Here is a 23,726-nt window from a genome sequence, read left to right as displayed (position 1 = left end):
AGTCTGTTTCTCACATTTAAAAGCCTCAGAGAAGCTTAGTTTGGAGAGAGTACATCAATTGCACCAATGTGTTTACATGCTGACAGAAGAAGGTTACAGTTACAGCAGTTACCTGAGTAATCATATCTTATCGGACCCATCCACCGCTTCTTTTCACTATCTTTTAATAGATCTCCATAAAAACCATAACCCAACAATGATACAGAGTACTTCAAAAACGTGTTGTTGTGATGTACAGAAGAGACATCCAAAGGCTGACAGTCACCTATGAAGATTAGAAATGCAAGGTTCTGTTAAGGCTTATCTTGTTCGTAGCTGCAAACATGGTTAATAGCTTTAATGTCACACTGAAAAATAAAGAACAGATGTTGTGTCCATGGCATAGTATATATGTCATGTACCTACACACATTTCTTATATGTGCATAAAGGAAAACTATATAATGAAGTCCTCATTGCTCTCTATAGCTACCTGAAAGGACATTGTGGAAAGGCTGGTGCTGGTCTCTTCTCACAGGCAACTAGTGATAGAACAAGAAGGAATGACCTCAAGCTGCAACTGGACATTAGAAAATGTTTTTTTTCACAGAAATAGCGTTCAGGCATTGGAATGGGCTGCCCACAGAGGTGGTTGAGTCACCAACCCTGGATGCATTTAAAGGTTGTTTGGATGTGGTGCTTGATGATATGGTTAGGGGGGAACCTTGTAAAGTAGGGTTATCGGTTGGACTTGGTGATCCCAAGGGTCTTTTCCAACCAGGACATTTCTGTAATTCTGTAATCTACCAGATATTACTTAATCCTGTATCTAATGCTATCAGAGGACAATTCAAGCTTGAAGGGGCTTTAGGAGGCTTCTCAAACTTTCTACTCTAAGTAGGTTCAGCTATGAGGTTCTATCAGGTTACTCAGAGCTTATCCAGTCAAGCCCTGAAAATACCCAAGAACAGAGAGTACACCACCTCTCTGACGTCTTCATAGCTTACACTTTGGAGTGGTGGTGGGTCTTGCAGGGGCAATGGGGTGTGCTGTTCCTTTGATTGTTTGGCTTTTTGGTGATTTGTTTTTGTTTTTTTTTTTTTTTTTTGGTTGGTTTTTGTTTTGGTGGTTGCTTTTTTGTCACTTTATCATTTTTCTTGTGTCTCATTTTATGCCCATTGTCTCTTATCCTTCTAACATGGACTGTTAGGAAGAACCCTTTGCATAAGTGAGAAAGTCAAAAATCTAAATATGTGTATATATGCACAATTACTAATCCAGCTAAAATACTACGATACACTAAGGTCATCTGTCTCTCTAATCAAATTCCAATTGCCGAAACACTACATATGCTGAGTAGATTTAACTATAGGCTAGTAACAGCAAACCACACATGTAAACCTTTGCTACCCCAACTCCTAAAACAGCAATTGTTAAGCACTCAGTAACAAATGATAATAACTGTCACTTGGAAGTTCAATCCTTTATGCTTATGGGACATCATTATAACTGAAGACTTACAGAATTTTTCAAATTCGTAAGAACTGTGTGACTATGATTCTTCAGTATGTGGCAAGATAAGATGCTTGATATCACATAGCACAATGCACTGGAAATGCTAAGCTGTCTCCTTCCACCCCCACTGCAGTTCAGGGACTCTGTTACTAGAGGACTTTGAGAAGTGGCAATGTCAGCATCCCTACTGATGACAACATATGAAAAAGCATTGAGTCACTCTTTTCCTCCCAGTTTGTCCTCAAAAGACTTACAGATAGTAAAAGTAGGGAATTACCAGCTAATTCCAGTCAAGCAGAAGCTGTACTTCTAACTTGGCACAGAAGCATTAAATTCCACAGGAGAGTTGGTCTGGTAGCACAAAACACTACGGTTCAAGGGAATACACACTTGTCACACCTTTCTCAAAGGTGGAGGGGGGCAGTCCAACAATTTACACTGCATATCGTATTTTATTGCTATTTTTCAAAAGCATGCCAGAATGTAAAAAAACTTGAGCCATAGATGTAAAATTTCAAACCAGTATGGCCCCTTGAAAAAGAACTACAGCCACTATGTTCAAACTGTATTTCACAAAAATATGAATTACTACTTTTAGCTAATCATTTTCATATAAAAACAGTGAATTGCGACCACCTACCTACAATAATATGAAGAGCTGATGTTACTGGATCAGAAATGCCAATAGTTGAATAACATATGCAGTCTGTTGATCCTGAAAAATAAAAAATTAGTTAATTAACGTATTTTTCAAACAAGCACTACCATCAGAGTCCTCCATATAAAAAGCATGAAGTTCCTTTGGCCCGCTCCTTTCCATTTTATGGAATGAAGTAAATATAAGGATACAAATATTATTTAAGTTACAGCATTTCCCCCTACTTCAATGAACAGGATTGATTTCTTTCCATACAAAGATTTGCCTTATATAAGTAATAAATTCATAGCAGTTAGTTACAGGAAATAAGTTAATTCACATGAAAAATGTCAGGATTACATTACAGTTTTTATATCAGTTAAGGAGAGAGGGTAAGGAAGGCATATGCTGGTTATTCTTTGTTTCTTAGTTATTGAGATCTCATGAAAAGAAGTTGACAGTCTCTTCTTTTTTTGAGGGAGCAATCTAAATTCCAGACTGTCAGTATCACCTCCTCCTCAAGCTCCATCTTAAATCAGAAACTCCTACTTAATTATTTCAAAATTAGTAAACACTTGCTTTCAGGAATTAGTTTATAGATAGGGAATCAAAGTGAACAGAATGTGCCTTTGCAGTCTTGAGGAAAATACCTACAAGAAGGGGGGAAGTTTTATGCTTCACCTCTATTTTTGTCTTTGTTACTAACTAGCTTCAGGCCACTTCTCACTCAGAGATCTGAAGTCTAAAATGAATTCTGAGATTCTAAAATGAGAGGACTGGGCAAGACATCAAAGTGTTTACCAGTTGTCAAACCATCCCTCTTTATCAGACATGCCAGTGGAGTATCAGCTACAAATAGTAAAATCTTATTTGGTTGTTTTGTTTTTTTTTCACTCTCAGAGTTAGTAGTTTGGAGCAACAAAATCAGTATCATTCCTTACGTACATTCCAAGAGAGTATAACTCGTCATAACACTGCACCAAGAATGAACTTTGTGGTACTAATTTGAAGGTCACTTCATAATCAAACAGGAATTCTACACCATTAGGTGGGTCTTGAATAGATTTGGAATCTACTACTGCTGAAATAGCATTCAGAGTAGATGCGCATCCAAACCCCACCAAAATCTTATTTTATCAGTATAAATCTGAAAAGGACGGCAGGATTAAAATGTTAAGTATAGCCTGACAAATATCCCTTGATTAATAGCTTAGGACTACTAGAGCACTTAATTTGGGCAAGAAGCTTTCATAGAGCATGACTCTTGATGTTTGTTCTGGTTAAACCAAAATTATACACATCCCCTGCCACACTTTTTTTGGAATTTTTAAGACTAACAGTCTGAATGAAGGAAAATAAAAGAGGATTTTATGGATTGCACAGAACTACATGCAAAGTGGACTGCTTGCTAACTGACCCCTAACAAGCTGAAAACAAAACAAAACAAAACAAAAATCGATCTTCAGCATGGAAACTTTTGGCATTAGAGTGCTAGAAGAAAACTGGCATGCAAGAGAATGATTAAGTCTCAGGTTCAGGCATTTTGAAGTAGCTACACATGTACATGTAATACTGCAGACTATGTCAAAACTTTCAAGGAGAAGCTTTGATCAAGATAATTTTGTCAAGAATGCAGACAGCAGATTAAGCTTGATTGAAGGTACTCCAGCACAGGCCTTATTTAAAGGGACTCAGGAAACAAGTCAGGTAGATGCAACGCAAGAGCCACAGGTTCCACTGATCATGTTGACCAGACACCCTCTGGCTGTAACAACAATTTAGATGCTTATCTCACCTGCAGATATGTAAATGCAAGCATGAAAATTTGAGCATCAATTTCAAATTGAAACTCACCCTAAGGAGAGCTATCCCATAACCTAAAATGACACCAACCACAAGCGTTACAGCGCTGCAGATTACTCCACTTGGCTTTCAATTGCTACTCTAGTACAGTACCTGTCTTGTACAGGGCCAGCACATTTCAACAACAGTAGCACCGTACCACCGTATGTAGGTAGCTGTTCATAGTTTTGTTCATAGCAGCCCCACCATATTAAATGCAGTATTTAGCTCTAAGATAGCAATTTCCAGAAGTATGACACAGATTTAAAATGCTGAAGGAGGAACACAAAACATTGCACTTGAGATTTCAAACCAGACATACTGAACCTTGAAATGAGATGCTAAACTGCAAAAGTCATTAAATAAGATAAACATTGTAACAAAAGGCACATCACTTGGAGTCATCTAAAGGAAAAAGAAAAGAGATTGCATCCATGTTTTAAGTTTGCAAATACATGCTCCACCATTTTTCTAAACTACCTTCATGTAAGAAACCTCTGCTGTATTTAGCATTCTTAGCTACACAGCACATGCTGATTACAATCATACTGCATGCTTCAATCCTAGACTTTAGCATTTGTGTCTTGACCATGAAAGTGAGAGGGATCTGGACATGCTAGAAGCCTAAATCACTACTGCAATTATTACTTTGTATCTACACTCTACTCAATCTCCCCTAGTCCTTGAAAGGTTTTCCCTATCCACAGGGTAGGCTGACAGTCTTGGGTTTTTGGAAGAATGAATGCATTACTCTTATGCCACAGCACACAGAGAAATAGGATTATTTATTTTTTCCTACCTGCTGAGATCATAAAGCTATTTACTCTATCTGTTCTGCTTTACTAGAGCTCTCCAACAGCAGCTCACAGCTTTGCTGTCCTGTTCTTTGCTAGGTTTAGTAAGAACAAATCACTTTGACTTACTCCAGAGAGTGTAATTTTACTACTAAAACACAGGTGAAACCTCAGTAGTGCCACATGTCATAAGAGAAATTATTCTCTGTTTTTAAGTTCTATAAATGCATAGTACCACTCTGAATGCAGTGAGAAACCATGCCTGGATGTGCTTTTAAGGCTAGACAGCACTAGGAGGAAGTAATTTTGTAAATGTACTAACTTGCAGTAACCTCATCACAGGGAAAAACCTTGTCAGGTTGGTACAGCCTCTGCTCTTAACAGCAAATCTGTTTACAACAGCAGTCAGTCAATTTACAGTGGCAGATTTGAAGAATGGCTGCAACTAAGAGAAATATGAAAGAGCCAGGCGTTGAAGTCATTATTCATGTATAAAAATAAATTATATATTTTAATCAGAAGATACAACCAGGAAAGAGACTCTCTGAAAACAAACACGTCTGTTCCAAAAAAGGGGCCAAACAGGGGCTTTCTGCAGGAAGTCAGAATCACAATTTAAAAGTAGCATCCAATGTTAAAAAAAAAATAAAAATTAAAAAGTCTGCACAATGGGATTCTGCCTATGAAATAACGCTAATTACTCAAAAATGGTCATATATATGAGAATGTTTTAGCATTAAATCTCTTTGTCATTTCACACTTTTGTGCAACTAAATTGACAGTTTCTGAGAAAAGATTAAGTCTGCTGAATTGAACATTTGAGTACAAAGAGTATTTAATCACAACCACAAACCACAACTTGCCGTGGCTTTGTTCATGCAGCTTGACATTAAAATTAAACGATAAAGAAGTCAAAAACACTGATTCAGTGTCACCTTACCCCAGGCTCAACCTGTACCTGTACCTTGTCCTCAACAAGTAAACTGTTGCCATGTATCAGAAAATACACAGAGCTTTAGAACTTAATCTCTAAACTACAGGTAAACTTGTTTTCAAAATCTATTAATGAGATCTTACAAAAAAAAAAAAAAAAAAAAGTCTTAAGGCTGTCACTTATTTTAGAACAGGCTTCTTGCATTAGGCTATGAACTATGTTGGGGTCAATAGATGGTCAGAGCTCCATTACATCAAGCAAAGATGAAGAGAACGCCAAGGGGCTTGATAAAAAAAAACAAACCAACCAAACAAAAAAACCCCAAACAAACAAAAAACCCACACAACAAAACACCCCACTGACAAACTCTGACCACACTGCAATGTGTGAGTTTGGCCATTACATTCACAATTTATGTCCCTGTAATGGACTGATGTATTAAGAAAGAATTAGGATTTGTTCAGTGATTTTTCAGTAAATAAGTAGCTTCCTGGTTTTTTTCAGTAAGGGATCATTTAAATGCTGTAAAATATACAAGCAGATCAAGATATATATCACCCTCTGTACTTCCAAAAACTTTACTAATAGAACTTCAAGGCCAGCTTCCCTATATACCATTACAAACACTTTTTGAGGGATTTGAATCCTACAAGAGATTCAGATTTTTTTTCCTGTTGGAAAAGACCTTTAAGATCAAGTCTAACCATTATGAATAATGACTTGGAGAAAATATTTGACCCATAGCACTTATGAAAAGGCCGTACCCCACACTAGTGAACAGAATAGAGCATGCAGCATACATTCAAATAGCAAGCAGTTACAATGGAAGAAAAGACAAACCACTGAAGTATTTAAGAGAAGAAAATGACTTGACAGATGTTAGCAATATTAAAATATCAATGAAGATCACACTTTTGGGTTGCACTTGGAAAAAATTACAATAAGAAATTCTTGGAAAAACAAGGTTAATCTTTCATTTTTTTGGCAAGCTTGCAGTTAATTTTCTAAAGATGCTAAGAAAGCTTTCAATATTGCAATTGTTTTTTTTCAATTGTACTTTCTTATGGACACTAACACCGCTAGCAGGCAGAATCTTCTGAAACTAATCATGAAAGCAAAGATTTTTAGTCCAAGAAATATGCCCGAATAAGGGAAAAAAGGGTAGAGCACTTCAAATTATATTCTCACTAAATTTATACAGGCTGATTGTAGCACAAAGCAAATCAGAATATGATTACAGTAATTCTGCTCTACAGAACCCTTAATGTGCTAGCTAACAAGGAGAATGAAAAAACATATGGGGAAATTCACATGGTAACCCCTTCTGTACTGCAAGCAGAAAGGGTTAAGCTTCTTCCAAGCAGTAATTCAGACCATTTGAGTTTGGAAACATTCTTTACAAAGATATAATGACTATAAAAATTAGTCACCTAAAGCCTGAGAGTGCAAATACACTATTTAATTATATTTATTTTTTACGACCTGTGCTAAATTTTCTCATGAAGTCTGTGTTTTAGTTCTAGTTAGAAGCTCGTAATGTTTATTTCATATCCCAATTTCTTTAATTAAAATCTCAAGCATCTGACAAGAAAAAGAGAATAGCACATAAAAGAACTGAACTGTTTGCCTTTCCCCAGAGTCCTCAAAACTGCAGATGCCATTAGAGTTGCAACACTGAATTCAGTCCTGGAAGAGAATAATCTCTAAATTCAGTTTTGAAGAAATCTTGCAGACCAGCTGGACATGGTAAGGTAATACCTCACCAAATTTCACAGGAAGATTGACACAAAGAGTGCCTATGGTCATTAAAAAAGCACCAAAACCTGAATTCCTAGAAAGAGTGCTCCCAGTGCCTCTCAATGACAATAGTCAGGATTGCCTGGAAAAGTGGCTAACATTGATAATCACGAAAGTATACCACCTCTTAAAAAGGGGCAGAAACTTCAGGTTGGCCTGGCACCTGAGGACTGTTCCTTAGCTGTAGTTGCCTTATGATTTCTGTGAGATAACTGGAGAGAGAGAAAAAATTAAACAAAAAACAGAGAAGCGTTTGTTTAGAATTTTCCAGACCAGTGGGAGGTTCTCATTTTAACAAAATTTGTGGAGAATATGGAATAGGAGCACTGGAACTGGAAAAGGTAAATCTCTGTTCAATAAATTTCACTCATAGATGTGTCCCGATGGGCAGAGTTATAATTGCCAACATCTAATCTTGTATTAACACATAATAAGTCACAAAACAAAGAAACAAAAAAACTCCACCAACCAAACAGAAAAAAAATATTAGCAGTAATGAAATTCTAAGACTGCATTTCTTTCACAAAGTAGTCTTCCCAAATAAAACTGCACACAATCAGTAATTATACTGGCATATAAACAGCTTTAACTAAGTATCCTCTACACTTAGGGCTAAACTCAAGAAATTATGAATAAGAAATTTAAAAAAATAAACTGAAAGTTAACCCTTTCTTACCAGCAGGAATTATGCCAATCCTTATATTGCACTGGACTAACGGTGCTTTGGGATTATTTTGGTCTATGCCAGAGTCCTTCTGCATTCTTCCAATGAGACCATGCATCACTTCACTGAACATGCCGTCCCCACCAACACAAACAACACTGCCAGGAAACACAAATTAGAATGCACACTAACAGTCAATAAACAACACGGGCAAGTGTTCTACTTAGGGCATGCACTGGGCACATCAAAAACGGTTGTTCTATTCTCCTCCTCCATTTTTACTATATAGTAGCACACAGTCAGCTCGGAAATAAACAAAAAACAGAAAAAAAAATAATTCAAGCTACACAACTGCAAACACACCTAGACATGTCTCTGACATTAGAAAACAAAATGTTGAAATGAAACCTAAAAAAAACTCATGTTTATACTACACTGCTGTGTGTGGACAGACAAGCATCAGTGGAAATTCACTGGAAAACACTGAAATTCACAAGGAAAACACTGAACAAGGTTGTACATACAGCTTTCCAAGTAAACAAAATAGAAATAGAGTACATTTATTGAAAAGGGAAAAGTAAGTTAGTATTTGTGGCTTCAGGCAGAAGTGTATTTTACACCACTAATTTAAAACGGATATACGTCATATGAAAGCCAGTAACAGAAAAGTGCATGCTTGAATGCTATTTTGAACATGCTGAGCCGAAACCAACAGAAGTCATGTGTATCTGCAAAAGCATTCATAATGAAATGCAGGGTTCTAATGCTACCCAATGCAAAACTCTGATTTGCACACTTAATTCAGAGCTGGTGCAGCAGCTACATAAACCCTCAATTTGTTAAAGCACAGAGTCCACAGCCAAGCAAATACTAGGAAGTAAACGACTGATTTACAGCAGTATACATTTCATGCACAATAATCCAATGCACACTCAGCACTCTAAAAGCATAAGCATTATTTAACTGAAAGACATAATTCAAATACACTTGAAACGAACACTTCGCAAATCCAAAAGTTATGCATGTGGACTCCAGCATACATGTTTAGGAATGTTTACTGCTACCTATAGCAGTAATTTCCATTGCATAAATTAATACTTACTCTTCCACATAGTCAGAAAAAGATATTGCACAATGAGCGCTTATTTCATAGGACAAATTAATTTAATTTTCAAGTATTGATTATTTACATTTACTTATTCTATTTTCAACAGAAGCCCAACTTGGAAAAACCCAGCCATTTCTTCATGAATGGAGAGGACAGTTAATGTACACTGTCCAACTCTAAGTCAAGACAAAAGAGACTGGGAATGAAGGGAGAAAAGAATGTTTGATTTCCAATTTTATGATTAATTTCTCTTCTCATAGCTTAACTACATCATTCCTTTTTAACCTGTCTCAGATTTCTCTGCAGACTTTAAGAAAGAGATTAAGTGGACAAAAACTTCCGTGTAAATGCAAGATCAAGATTGTCTCAGTAGTGTTCTATTTATAGGAAATACCACATCCAGGCTCAGAGGAGATAATGACATGAACGTCTGTAGCACGGGTAAATACTAACAGATACAGAAGTTCAGTAAACAATGATCAGTATGACCACATTCATTGCAAACATCAGATGACCAGTGTGCAAGCCACACATATGAAGGCTCCTACTGAAGAACTACTGTATAAGATCTTGGAGAGATTCTTACATTTTGGGTTTGTTAATGGACCAGTATTGCGCTTTTTAGAGGACAACAATAAAACTACAAATGCTAAAAAGACTTCAGAAGAAGCAAGCCCACAAGACAAATGAGTTTTAAAAGAACTATGGTGCTTTCTAACCTGAATCAATCTGTGAACTAATTCAAGAACCAAGAAAGCAACCAATCTGAAACAGTTTTTGGACTTGTGCAACAGGCATATGGATAGAGAAGCACAGCAATTCAGCCATGTCAGACTTATTCAAACATGGTAATTACCTGCACAGTATTACAGCATGCTCTAGTTGTTCTGACAATGTACAGACACCTGCTATATTCTAACTGAATGAATATTTTAAGTAACAGCCTTTAAAAAGAAGTTGTTCTATTGCTAAGCTATTTAGATTAGTACACCCACCATAAGAAATTCTTAAGGGGATACAGGAAGAAAAAACAGGAAACACATGCAAGAGGATTAAACAAGCTGTCTGACGTAAATACGCTTGGAAAGCAGTGTTATCATTAAGAATCCTCCATCTAGTTCCAAAACTCAAGGTATGACTTTGCCACACAGAATCTGGAGATTAAATAAACACATTACTGAATGCAGGGAAGCCACTTATCAGTACCAATCTAAGGGCACAGATGAACAACAATTAGACGTAGGAATCCAAAGAAGCTTTTCGAAAATGTGAAAACAGTCAAAGTTCAAGAAACACAAGCATTTATGCAACGCAACCATTTTTAAAATCTTCCATATGACTACTCATCTATTATTTAAAAGTAGTATTAATAAAAGAACTCCTTCCTAACATCACTGTTCACTGCAGAAACATACTTAGGAAAAAAAACCACAACAACAAAAACACCAAAGCAAAAATAAAATAAATAAAATTAGTGACTGTTTAAATCTGCCATAAACACTTCAGATACCACCACAATTGGTCACTGCTACTTGTCATAAAAAACTTACTTCCATTTTCTCCTCTGTAATGGAATTTCACCAACTGCCAGTACTATCTATTTCAAAAATCAAATGAAAAGGAAAAATCTTAACTAACTAGGTTTTTATAGGATCCCACTATAGTCACAATTGCTTACTTAAAGCCAACTCATTTCCGACCAGGTGAAGCCTATGAACTCAACCTATGAATATAGTTTCTTACTACCACAATTTGTCAAGATCATGCTCTCAGTCAATTCATACAAGCTCTCCTAGCAAAACTACTCTGAAAAACATAGGAAATGCTTTATTTTTGCAACTTACTAGTTTAAATGTACTTGTCAACAAGCACAAGGCGAAGCTATTTTAAAATACCGTAGTTATGAGAGTTTAACTGCATAGGCTCTGCGCATATTTTCCAGTCATGTAACTTGTTTCATGTTATGAACCAGAAAAGGGAATGACTAGCTTATTAACATACTCTGCTTCTACAATAAATTTAATAACAGAATGGAATTTTACTATCCACTTAGATTTTTTTTTTTTTAACAGTAATACCATTAAAGAACAAACAAAGCACGCTGCATGATGTAGCCATTATTTGAACAGTCCTCCTACACAGCAGGAGGAACTATCTGAAACATTTCTAAACAGTTCATGGTTTTCCTATATGGGCTGAACACTACTGGTAGGTACAGTGTTCTTGACTCATATGTCAAGATAACCTACACAAACAAAATATTTCAAGGTTGTTTTTGAGCTGCCACAGAATGCTCAACTTCTGAATGAGCAGAATTAAACATACATTCATTTTCTGAACACAAATATCATGTAAACATTGTTACACTACACTTGAATACATTGTGTTGAACAGGTCTACTGAAACTGTTTGGCGTCCCTTTGATACTCCTAAATGTGGATCTCCCATGTAAAGCAGTATGACCCAGAACTTTCAGCTGTTGCAATAAATGTATCAGCAATGAAGGCTACTATTTTAAACTAGAGACAGGAAGAGATAGATTACAGAACATACCCCCCTAGAGAAGAAAGAAAAAAGGGCAAATTAAGTTACTTACCCATCATATTTATTAATATTAACTTCAAATAAATTGTCCTTAGCATGGTTAGCATGTTCAGTTACTATGAAGAAATAAATATATTAAAAGTTACTACTATAAAATTACTATTAAAAAATGGTACATGCATACAATTATAAAATGTGATTACTAATTCACTAATAACCATTTTTCTACTACCAATGTGACCACAAAGAAAAAAGTCCATAAAATATGTTTCAAAATATTTTATGCTAATGAAAAAAGTCAAAAGAGACATGCACTTGAGTACACATAGAAAAATATTTCACTAGAAAAAAATGTGCAAACAATTGTTTTTAACAGTAAAACTCAAAGATAAAATAAAAGACAGTATCTCATAGAAGATAAAATAGCTTGAGGGCACCAAAAATTGTAGTTTAGTACACAGAAATCAGTATAAGGTCTCCATTTATCTGGCTACCTGTGCTTTAATTAGAAAGCATTCCCTCACTTAGTTTCATTTCCCTAGTAAGAAAAAGTAAGTAAAAGAAATAGCTTAAAGCTACTCAAAGATATTTTAAGGAGTTCATGCTGTGTTTATTAAGAAACTAAAATATTCACTACTCACTAACAACATCAGTGGAGATAGAAGCCAGACTGAAGAGTGGAGCAACTTTCTGTTCATAAATTCTCTTCCCTTGTCGTTTTCCTCCATATGGATTAATATACACCAGCAACTGCTTTGGTCTAGACTCTGCAGTAAAGAAAAATACTACAGTGTTCTTTGCACACAAGAATTCAACAAGCTATACAAAAACAAATCTGTAAACAAAGTGAACACAGCATATAAGCCTTTTAAAACTCTTTATTAACTTGTAACTGCATCTGTAACTCTTTCTCAGAGCTGTAAAAACCTGCTTCATTGATCCTCTTTATTATACTGAGATATAATAGGAACTTTATTGTAACTGAGGGAAGTGACAGTATTGAAGAATCTGGCAATGAGACAGCAGGTAAAATTTAGAATCATGTCATCCGACTCCATGCCTTACATTTTTATGCATATTATTCTTGCAGTACCTTCCCTAAATTACATTGGTATCACAGGCATACAAGACAAAAGACAAACCAAATGCAGCAAGAGGAAAGGCACTTCTGAGTGAAATAAGCACAGAAATACTATTACATTCATTTATTCAAACAATGTCCTTGCCTTGGTAACTGCTAAATTGTATTTCCTTTCTGTGCTAAAGATACAGTAAGAATACCTGACAAAACTACATGCTGCACAGAAAGTACCTGCCCTATAGGGTAACACCTTCCCCTCAGAAAACACCTTTGGTATTATTATCTCAGGTTTGTTCAGTTATGGATTTACTTTGCTGCTGGCAATGATTATTACACCTCTGTACCAACAGAGATATGAAATGGTAATGCCTGCTGCACCCAGAGAGCCTTCTTTTTTCACATGGAACACAAAGATCTGTAATACTTGTATTTCCTCAGATGGCATTCTAAATTATTATTTCTAAGGGAAAGAATAAACACAGTTAGTAGATCAGCACACTTGCCTAATCCATCCACTCAAGATAGACTGCTTGAAAAGTTTAAAGCTGCCACATATTCAAAGCACCATTCACCCTCTCTGAGAACCTATTACTTTTTCTGAAATAGCTTGTTGCCAACACAGCGAACACCTGCATTCAAACAGAGATGATCGACCAGGCCACATCTCTCACAGGTGTCCTGAATGGATATACAAATCTCATTTAAAAAAAAAATTTACTGGAAGCCATATACCTCCTGTAATATATACAAAACAAAAACACTAAGAAGCACACCTCCAGTGCCTATTCAGAAAAATGTTGTTACATACTCTTTTTGATTCTGTAAGCCTTAAGTACTTGCTTGAGTCACGTAATAGGTGTACTTGTGACAAGTGTTCTCCCCAGCTCTGTATCTCAGATGGACATCAGCCCTACGCTGTAGGTAGATTATCCCCAGTCTTGCCCCCTGCTTCATCTCTCACTGCTCCTGTCAGGCCTCTCCCTGGATGGATCTGATTACTTTAACTCATCTGGGTTGTAAATGGGACCTGCGGCTATCCTCGCCCCTGCTCTGCCCACTCTGCTCAGATTCAGTGGGACTGCACCCTGGTTGCTGAAGCTACTGCCTGTGCTATGGTCATCCATAATCCTCACTTCTGTCATGAAGTTGCTATGCTTCTGCCATGCCTTGACATCTACTAAGGCATCTCTTTCAAGAATAACTTCTGTGAAACTACTTTTAGACTTCCAAGAAGTAAAATGTCCAAGAGAAAATTTTTAATGGGAACGCTTACTACGTGAGCACATTGTAGACGAGAGAAAGTGGAAAGGTGAGACATACACACAAAAAAGCCATCCATAAACCTTACAATTGCTACAATCCTGTCCTCAGATCTCTACAGAGTACCTCAAATATCTGAGCTTGTATCTGCCCTTTCCTTTCCCCAAAGCTAGTCATTTATAGTCTCTGCTAAACTTCTAATGCATTCCTATTTTGTGGAAATAACCTGTCTTGGCAAAATTATAAGACACCTACAGTCCTGAGTAGACTAAAACACTCAGTACAACTTAGTGAGTATGTGAGATACAAAAAATAGTGAAGAATGTATTAAGAAGAAAGTAACTCTCAGTGCCCTCAGCTTTTGAGCCTAAGCTGCTCTTAAGAGTTCAGAATATCAAAATAATATAAATTGATATACAAGGCTGCAAAACAATGCTGTAAATGTTAGTAGTTTAGTCAAACTTACTCTGCATTTCAAGTAATTCCTTCAGCACCTGTATCCACTGATTACACAAGTGCTCATCAGCACACCAAAATGTCACATCATTGCACCGCCAGCGGTGATTTCGGGCTTTCTTCACATAATAAACTATTAAAACAAAAACAAAACCCAAACAAACAGAGGCATGAGACAGTTCTATGATATAACCACCTTTGGGAAAAAGTGGTATTTAACAGCCACTACACATTTCTGTAAACGAAGCACTCAAGAGTGTGAACAGGACACTTGTAAAAAGTTGAAATGAAAACAAAAGAAAACACTTGCTCTAGGATATTATCTTCCAGCAGATAAACATAACTTCTTTTTAAACCATATATAATTGACTTTGCATAAATTGATTAAAGACTTACTGAGCTTATATATGATTGATATTAAAGTCTGCAATGTCTACATAGTATAAAAAGCTATAAGCTTAAAAGGATATGCCAAACTCTTGCATCAGCTCCCACAATCTACAGGGTGAATTAAATTTCATAAAACTGAATGTAGAGTTTTCCTGTTTATTAACAACTAGACTGGTGAGACAAGAAGCATTCTTACCTCTCCATCTACAGCATCACCAAGCATTGTTGAAGGGCTAAATGTGAGAAAGTATTCCACAACATAAAATTCTGTCTTGAGAACAATCACAATTGCACCAGCTTTGCAGCACATAAGTCACCACTCTTTCCCCAAAGCAAAGAGAAAATTCTGACACTTTAAGAATGCAGTCAATAATACAAAGAACCTTTACATGCACATATTATAATGATTAGGGATGACGTTAAACCCCCAAACATTTAGAACTCAATTTTCCAGCCTCTCTTTTCTAGTGCAGCAGCAGAAAGCAAGCATCCTGCTGCGAAGCAGAAGACATTAAGACTTCAATACATAACTACAACCATGATGTGTTCCTAAAGGAAGGGCTTTATTTTTCAAAATAAGGATCTTTAAATGTAAAGTGGCAGATTTTTGGTGGATTTGTTTGGTTTCGTGTTGTGTTTTTTTGTTGCTGTGTTTTGGGGTTAGTTGTTGTGGTTATTTTGCATTTCTTTTGTTCTGTTTGTTTAGTTTGGGTTTGTTATTTGTTTGATTACTGGTTTGGTTTTTTTTGGGGGGGGGAGGGAGTGAGGGTGTTTTTCTGTGGTTTTGGTTTTTCGTTCTGGTTTGTTGGGGGGATTTTTGATTGGTTGTAGGGGGGTTTTGTTTTGTCTGGTGTTTGTTTTGTTTGGGTTTTTCCCTTTTTTTATTTAGAACATCATTTTTGTTAAAGAAGGTTCCTTTGTCTACCCTAAAGTACCTCCAACAAAGCAACTAGCAAAAGCATCCTCTGACTGTATTTGCCTTACCTGTGAAAGCATGTGGCTTTGCCATTTTTTGCCATTTGCCAATATTGCGCTGTTTCTTGTTAAGTTCAGTTTCTTCTACAGCAATGATCTCAGAGATAGGTAAAAAACAGTTCTCTGTACGAATACAAGATCATATACATTAACAACTTCAAACAGCATCAGAATTTGTATTTCTATATATAATGATATAGGCATACAATTAGAGTAGCTGCTCAGTAAGCACAAGACCATAAGTAGAAATTTGCTGAGTATTTTCAATTTTGCTTTGCATTTGAAGCACAAACTACTCAGATATTCAACATTTCTAATATTTCTCAGAAAATTATATATTCCAAGTATAAAAACGTTTTTATGAATCCAAAATCCAGCAACATTTATTTCTGAGTAATGAAACCGGCCCTTCAATGACCTGTAGTCCAGATTCTCAACAGTGAATAATACAAGCTATTTCAAAGAATCTGCAACTAAATCTAGTGCAGAGACTATAAAGGCTAATTGTTATTCTCAAGTAGATGGCTTATGAAAGAAGGACACTCATGTGAACTTCTAAATGTTAAATCCCACTAAGCTTTTAAACTTCTGTATCTCCCAAGAAGCAAATTCTAGATGTTATGTTCATGTACTGGCTTTGTTCAAGTATTTTAACTATTTACAAAACAAGTTTTAGCTTACAGTAGTCACAGAATGTCTTTACAAAGATCCAAATGCAGAGATGAACTCACTGAAAACACTTTACTTCACAGAATTATAGATCCAGTCTTTTTTTTTTTAAACACTTCCAGGGACAGTGACTTCACTACCTCCCCAGGCAGCCCATTCCAATGGCAAATCACTCTGTGAAGAATTTCTTCCTAACATTCAGCCTAAACTTCCCCTGGCACAGCTTCAGACTGTGTCCTCTCATTCTGTCACTGGTTGCCTGGGAGAAGAGACCACCTGGCTATAACCTCTTTGCAGGTAATTGTAGAGATATCACACATATCAGTATGTGTATCAAGTATTCCATATGTGATAATAAAAGTGAATAGGTCTTCCTAATATTCAGAGAAAATATCTGTATTTTAGTACCTATTACATAGGTTATATTAACCACTCTAGGTCTTGAAACCACTCCTACTAAGCCCTCCTAATTCTTCAGAAGCGGTCACGCTGTGACAGTCACATGACTGGAAGTTCTGTTTTTCCAGCAATTCTCTTCAAAGATGTGGCAAAAAAGCAAAGAGTAAATGTTTTAGTTAAATATGTGCATTTTTTTAATCTTAAGCCACCTAAAAAACCCCCAAATAACAAAAACATATCCCCTAAACACAGAAACAAACAAAAAGGAAGAAAAGCAAAGCAGAGTGAACCCACTTTCCCTCTCTAAATCTTTGGGTTTGGCAAAGGTCTGAGAAGTTTCTGATCCATGAATACCATCTATGCCAACTGTGGCCCTTGGTACTACTTGACACTGCTCCAGCATCAAGCAACTCCACTGCCCTGATGGTATACTTCATTAAATAGTGTGCAGGAAAAACTACACACTAGTACAGTAATTGCAGAGGGGCAGAAAGATGCAAAACTGTCTCAAATATAAGCATTTAATAAGATGTAGCAAATGTGCTGATTAACAACAAACCTAAATGCAGTGGTATTTGCATTTGAACAGAGCTCAAGAATTTCTATCACTCCAAGTATGACTATTGCTATTTGATTTAGTGTTATGTAGTATATTGTTTTATCAGAAAGCAAATCAACTACTTAGTCCCCCTCTCCTTCCTTTTCCCCAGAAGGGAGAAGTTTCCAATGCAAAAAAAATCAAACTAAGACCTTCAATACAAGCAGTACAGTCCTGCTCCTATAAAATACAATGACATCATCAGTCATTTAATCACCAAAGCGGGCCTTCTTTTGAGAGGTTGAAAAGGTTCAAATATGTACACATATGAGACTACACACCTACTTTTATAGCATTTACCCTATTATCAAGTAGCATGAGTAATGTCTTTCCTTTACCTTTTTGTGTTTCTCCCAAAACATGGAAAATCTTACTGCCATATTAACAAAAACAAACAAATTGGTACTTGCACCAGTACTACTAGATCAACATTAAAGAAAAAAAATAAAAGTTGAACAACAGACTCATTGACATCAAACAAAGAACTGTACTTGGCTCAGTATAACACACTCAACCAAGTAGCACACAACAGCTCCTATACAAACTTCCAGGCAAAGGACTACGGCTTCTTCAACATACACATCTAGATACAAGAGACTGAACTTCAGGAATCCTGAAGACAAACAAACCAAACATGGCAAACACACTAACAGCAGCCAGCAGTTGCTAAATGCGTTCGGTGTTAAGTGACGCTTTTTGGTGCACCATCACTGTCTGCCACTCCTACCAAATACTTCCTGAGTTTATAAGCCTACTCACTCAGAACTCCTGTCAAGATTTGTTCATTCATTACTGTCAGCTACATATCCTACAGGCCAAATTCCTCCCTCAGAGAAGTGTTAGCTGAACACAACACAAACGTGCAAAAGCATAAAACTGCCCCTGATCTCAGCATTTGCTTAATTCTTAAAATTCAGCTCAGGCCCTTGGAAGCAGCTGCATTCAGATTAATTTATTTGCATACTGTTGTGACTTAAAAATACTAACAATTAAAAAGTTGGGGTGCAGATTTTAAGAATTTTTTTTCAGTCACTTTGAAAATTAATTTATTGCTACAGAGCATATGAACATTAAAGTTATCCTGTCCCAAGTTTAAGCTTTGCCCTAGCCTAAAATTAAGAAAACAAGAACATTTTCTATCTGATATTCATCATTCAGCACAGAAAGTCAGACCAGAATAAGAAAAGATGAAATACAGGGATATAGAGTAGAATTACAGAGAATTCACATCCTGAAAGAGGAAGAAGAAAGAAATGGCATCATGACTAAATGATTTAATTAAAAACTGGGGAAGAGGCACAGAAACATCTGAAGGCCATTACCTCACAATATACAGCCATGTATAGGGAAATAGGCTTCTTTTTCTTTTTTTAGTAAATCTTCAAGTACTTCATAAATAAATAGACAATAGATCAGTTCCTAATACGATCAGACACACAGTTGCTATTTCACAGTAAATACCTGAATTTGCATCAGATCAAGGCAATTTGAACTTGGATCAATTTGGATGTTTAAATCATACTACAGAATGTTCTCCCATTGATTTATTTTTTTAAATTCCCAAATTAACTCTTTTCAACTCAGCTATTAATATTTCAATCATAAACTGAGAAATAATACACACTGCTTCATCTTAAGGGAAAAATACCCAAACCACTAAGGAGGTGTATGTTGAAAAATATATACTGTTTAATGTAGCGCACATCTATATTTGGATAATGTATCTTCCAGAAGACACATTCCAATGAAACAATGCTTTCTAAAGCTGTTATTCCCTATATCCTACAGATTCAACTGAGTCAGTGGAACTACCTCCAGGAAAACGTGGTGCAGATTTCTACCTGTGCCCATTGTCAATTGTGAATGGCAGAATACGAACTTGAATAAGGATGTGTCAGCACACTACTGGTGCTGGACAGATGTTGCTTCCAAGCAGGTCCACGTATGCTATCTTGGTACTGTAATTGTTCATCAAACTGAAGAATATTTAGAATACTGAGGTTTCCTCAAGCAGTTGTTTTGAGGGCAAGGCTGGAAAAGACACACCAAGGGACTGCACACAAGTGAAGGCCTGCAGTCTGGTACCTAGTCTGATTGCCCCCTTCATGCTTGTACTTTACAATTAAAATGCCAGAAAAATGGTAATTTCATTCTGTGCTTGCAATCCCTTATTACTAGCCATGATAAAGTCTCAGCCAGTATTTCTAAAATCCTTGTAAGTATACATGTACAATACACTATCTGCCAAGAAATTTGCAACACAAAGTTTTGTCATGTATTATTTGAGGAAAAACTGGTGTCATCAATATGAAGAAATAATAAAACAACTGATCTGCAAAGCTTTGCAAATCAACTGAATTTCATGGTGAATTGTTACAAGGTTGAAAAACAATGTTCTTCAGAATATTTTACTATGAAGGCACACCTAGGAAAAAAAGCAGATGCATAGCTAAAAGTAAGAGAGAAACACATGAAAAATTTCAGATAAAAGTTTCCCTCTGAGTTCAAAAAAGTCTAACCAACCAAAGAATAGGAACCTCATTATGTTGCAGAACTTCTAAATATAAAGCTGTTAAACACTGTCTAACAGTGTTAGGAAGGAAATAGGATTTATGTACCATGACTTAAACATTTTATGGTTTTGTAAATGCTGGTATCTTTTCAATGATAGCATTAAAAATAATTCTTCTCAATTAATATTCTTTCTTCACAAAATGCATTTTAACAGAATGTGTTGTAAAAAAATAGTAAAAACTGAATACCGCTCTACAAAGATGAGGAAACACATCAATCTCCACATATTCTGTAAAACTCTATTTTCTTGGATAGTAGGACAAAGTTTGTTTTTTTCCTGTTCCTGAATACCAAGCCATTTTTACTTTTGTAGTTAAATCCAACACAGTAATAAATACTCAGAAAATGAGCAGCCCTCACTGAGTTTTTTCAGTTTAAAGACAACTGTTTCACTGTAGTAACTACCTATTAAGCAAAAACTTTCATACTGCATAATTAAGTCTGTATTTAGGCATAATGGACAGTAATCATGAAGTCAAAGGCTAAATGGTAGAAAGATACCAATCTTGGTCAAGCAACTCCTCTGAAATTATAGGTTTCTAACTAACCATCTTCCATATTACATTTACATACTGTCAGGTATTTATATATTGTTGCCATGAGTCGTGTGGGGTCTTAGAAGAGCTTGAAGACAACACGGCACCAATAATATAAAACTGTGATGGCATTAAAGCACAAGAAACACGTTAATTAATCAAAGTGTTAAAAGAAGGAGGTTCACCATTGTATTGCTCTCTACATGAACCATATTTGTGCCTCCAGAACACTGAGGAATTTCTTTTTCTTCTTCTGCCCTCCCTTTTTCTCTTCCGATACCACCTCATTTTTCCAAATCTTGCAAATAGCTGTGGTACAGAACAGCAGCCACCCCCAGTAACCAGGCTTGCCTCATAAGGTATCTCCAACTGAGTACTGCTTCAGAAAGTGCCTCAAAAAGAGACAGGTCAACCATGTCTCACTCTCCTTCCACCATTCTCAGCATTCTGACATCTACTCTGGAATATGCTTCAGGACAGGTCCATACTCCATTCAGCCCACCAGGATAAGTCAAGCAAGTTTACAACTTAAGACGTTGGGAAAAACTTGAAAACGTTAAGTAGCTGTAAACTTTAGAATGCTAGTAAGAGTGCTAGGTCATTTTGTGACACTCTTGCATGCTCTACGGGAAGTTATCACATGGTAGATCAGAGGTCCCATTGATCTTGCTCTAGCCTACAGAACAGTTAGCAAGTAACTTTTCCAAAGCTTTTATACAATTCAACAGAACTCTCTCCGAAGCAGGAGCCACTTTTCCCAATGGGAGTAATTGTACCAAAAGGCTTTGGAACGCCGTATTTTAAAAGATCCAGACACTTTTCTCTAGACACTTTGTTTCATTTTGAAAAGTATAAAGCTTATTTTTCACATCCCTATCTTCAAAGTTTTAAGTTCATTTAGTTGCACATCTGAAGTAGCTGAGGAATTCACAAATACTGTTCCAGCATTATTGCTGATAAAAAATAAATTATGTCAAATTTTATTCACATAAAAGCAGAGGAAGAATAACAAACTCTGTTCTTAAGAAGAGATGTTTTTAAAAACAGGATCAATTCTCAGTCCTGTAAACTAAAACATCAAATTCTTCCAATTCTTTTGAAACCTCCTTTACCCTCATCTTTTTTTTTTTTTTCCAAAAACCCTCAGGCCAATAAAATATTATGATAAAAATCAGGAAAATATTTAAGAACAATACATGGTAAGAAGGAAGAGCTATTTAACTGTAAAAACTTGCCTGGGACTGGAGACATTCAAACCTTTGTCAGAGAAACTTCTAGTCAACCTTTCTATTATTAGTTCCTCCCTGTCTCAGTTTCTCCAGCCTCTAAAATAAGTATGGCAGCAGTTCTTCACTCAACAGTAGGTGCTGTGAAATGAAGGACACCACACATTTTCAGATGTTCCCATTAAATGCTTATAGGATTACATTAATAATGGTAGCAAATACTATATAAAACTCCAAGGTCAAAGACTGATAAAACGCCACCTGAAGTGTAGCAGAACGCCTGATATACGTATGTTAAGACACTGTCTCGGTACCAAAGTGCTTTTTAACCACAACTAAGTTTAAAAGTTGCTCCCAAAGTTCAGTAAATCTACTCTGTCCTGTCATTTTTAATTTGCACACAACACAGCAAGCTACATGCTGTTACCTCCTCACTGGGCCAGGAAAAATGGGGTTCAGACAAACATGCGTTTTCCTCACCCAGCTGCAGGGACGGGTTTCCTGCCTTTGTTATCAGACGCACACTCAGAGCAAATGCTTAAATTGCCTTCTCTGAATCACAGGGAACTTGCTGCACTCACACGCAACAGCGTCTGCGACTCATCGCGAGTTGCTTTCAGCCCTGCTTCGAAGCCCTCAAGGTTCATTATACCGGCCGATACACTCAGCACAGCCAGCTGTCTGCCGCCGACAGTCCCCGGCTTAATCTCCCCCGCTCACTTACGGCTCGGCCTGGGCCAGCCTGTGTTTAAACCACCCTCTGCCTTTCACCGTCGGACTCTGAACCCCAGAAGCGACTGCTATCCTTCCTCTGTAAGGCGAAAAGGCTCCCAAGTACAGGAAATAGTCGGCACCGACAGACCACTGAACGCTCAGCGTACTCTAAGCCGACAACAACAGCACGCCGCCACCACGAGACCGGCCTCCGCAGCCCTCCGGCGGGGACAGGACCCGCTGCAGGCCGTCTCCGCCGGCATCCACGCCCAGGGCCGCCCTTCCCCACGCCGCCAGGGCCGCTGCGAACGCCCTTCCTCCGCTGCCGCGGAGAGGCGGGTCCCCCTGGGGGCCCGGCGACGCGAGGTCTCGGCAGGTGCGTTCACGGTCAGCGGGCCGCCCCAGCCCGCCCCGACACTCCACTCACCGCCGCCACGGCGCAGCGGGCGGGGGTTGCGCCAGGCCAGCCGCCCCCGCTCCTCATCTAAGGTGACCTCCCAGGAGCGCTGCCCCAGCCCCATCATGGAAACCAGCTGGGGCCGCCGGCCGCCCAGGAGCTGCTCCATGGCCGCCGAGAGCCCGAGCCCGCCGTAGCCCGCTACCGCATGGCACAGCGCAGCGGGCGCCCGCGGCGGGGCAAGCCGGGCAGCTAAGGGCGCCCCTCGCCCGCCGCCGCACGGCCTGTCCCCGGGGCGGGGCTCGGCGTCAGCTCTACGCCATCGCCGCCGAGGCGGGGTTAGCGAGGACCACGGTTCCCCGGCACGACGTCCGCCTCAGTGGGGTGGGGCATGACCAGGGCAGAGGGGACTGCAGGATGCTGGAGGGTCCTGCCCCTTGTACCTCTTTGTGTGTTCGCTCCGCTGGCAAGAGCCACGCGCTGTGCGACCCACGGCGGAGGCTGCGGCCCGGCCATGGCTCTGCGGTGCTTACACCGTAAGGCGTGCGAATAGTTTGCATGCTTCTCAGGGAGGGTCAAGCATCCATCAGGGTAGTGATGAACTCTTCTGTTATCACAACAGTGAAAATGTAATATCA

The 23,726-nt window shown here is 37.9% G+C and overlaps 1 protein-coding gene across 1 annotated transcript in view; it reads right to left on the bottom strand.

Annotated features, from left to right (window-relative positions):
* Nucleotides 1-23,257, bottom strand: part of CERK (ceramide kinase) — a 32,681-nt gene extending 9,424 nt beyond the window's left edge. The window contains exons 1-8 of the mRNA XM_054399622.1: nt 23,119-23,257; nt 15,985-16,098; nt 14,621-14,743; nt 12,455-12,580; nt 11,866-11,929; nt 8,174-8,319; nt 2,134-2,208; nt 113-265 (exon numbers count right to left, since the gene is read on the bottom strand). Coding sequence (XP_054255597.1) covers nt 113-265; nt 2,134-2,208; nt 8,174-8,319; nt 11,866-11,929; nt 12,455-12,580; nt 14,621-14,743; nt 15,985-16,098; nt 23,119-23,257 — 940 coding nt within the window. The remainder of the gene's footprint in view (nt 1-112; nt 266-2,133; nt 2,209-8,173; nt 8,320-11,865; nt 11,930-12,454; nt 12,581-14,620; nt 14,744-15,984; nt 16,099-23,118) is intronic.
* Between the last annotated feature and the right edge of the window lie 469 nt (nt 23,258-23,726).

The sequence above is a fragment of the Indicator indicator genome, chromosome 3 (assembly GCF_027791375.1).
Source record: "Indicator indicator isolate 239-I01 chromosome 3, UM_Iind_1.1, whole genome shotgun sequence".
NCBI lineage: Eukaryota > Metazoa > Chordata > Aves > Piciformes > Indicatoridae > Indicator > Indicator indicator.
Note: the sequence above shows the minus strand (reverse complement) of the source record. Positions and strands in the feature narration are given on the sequence as shown.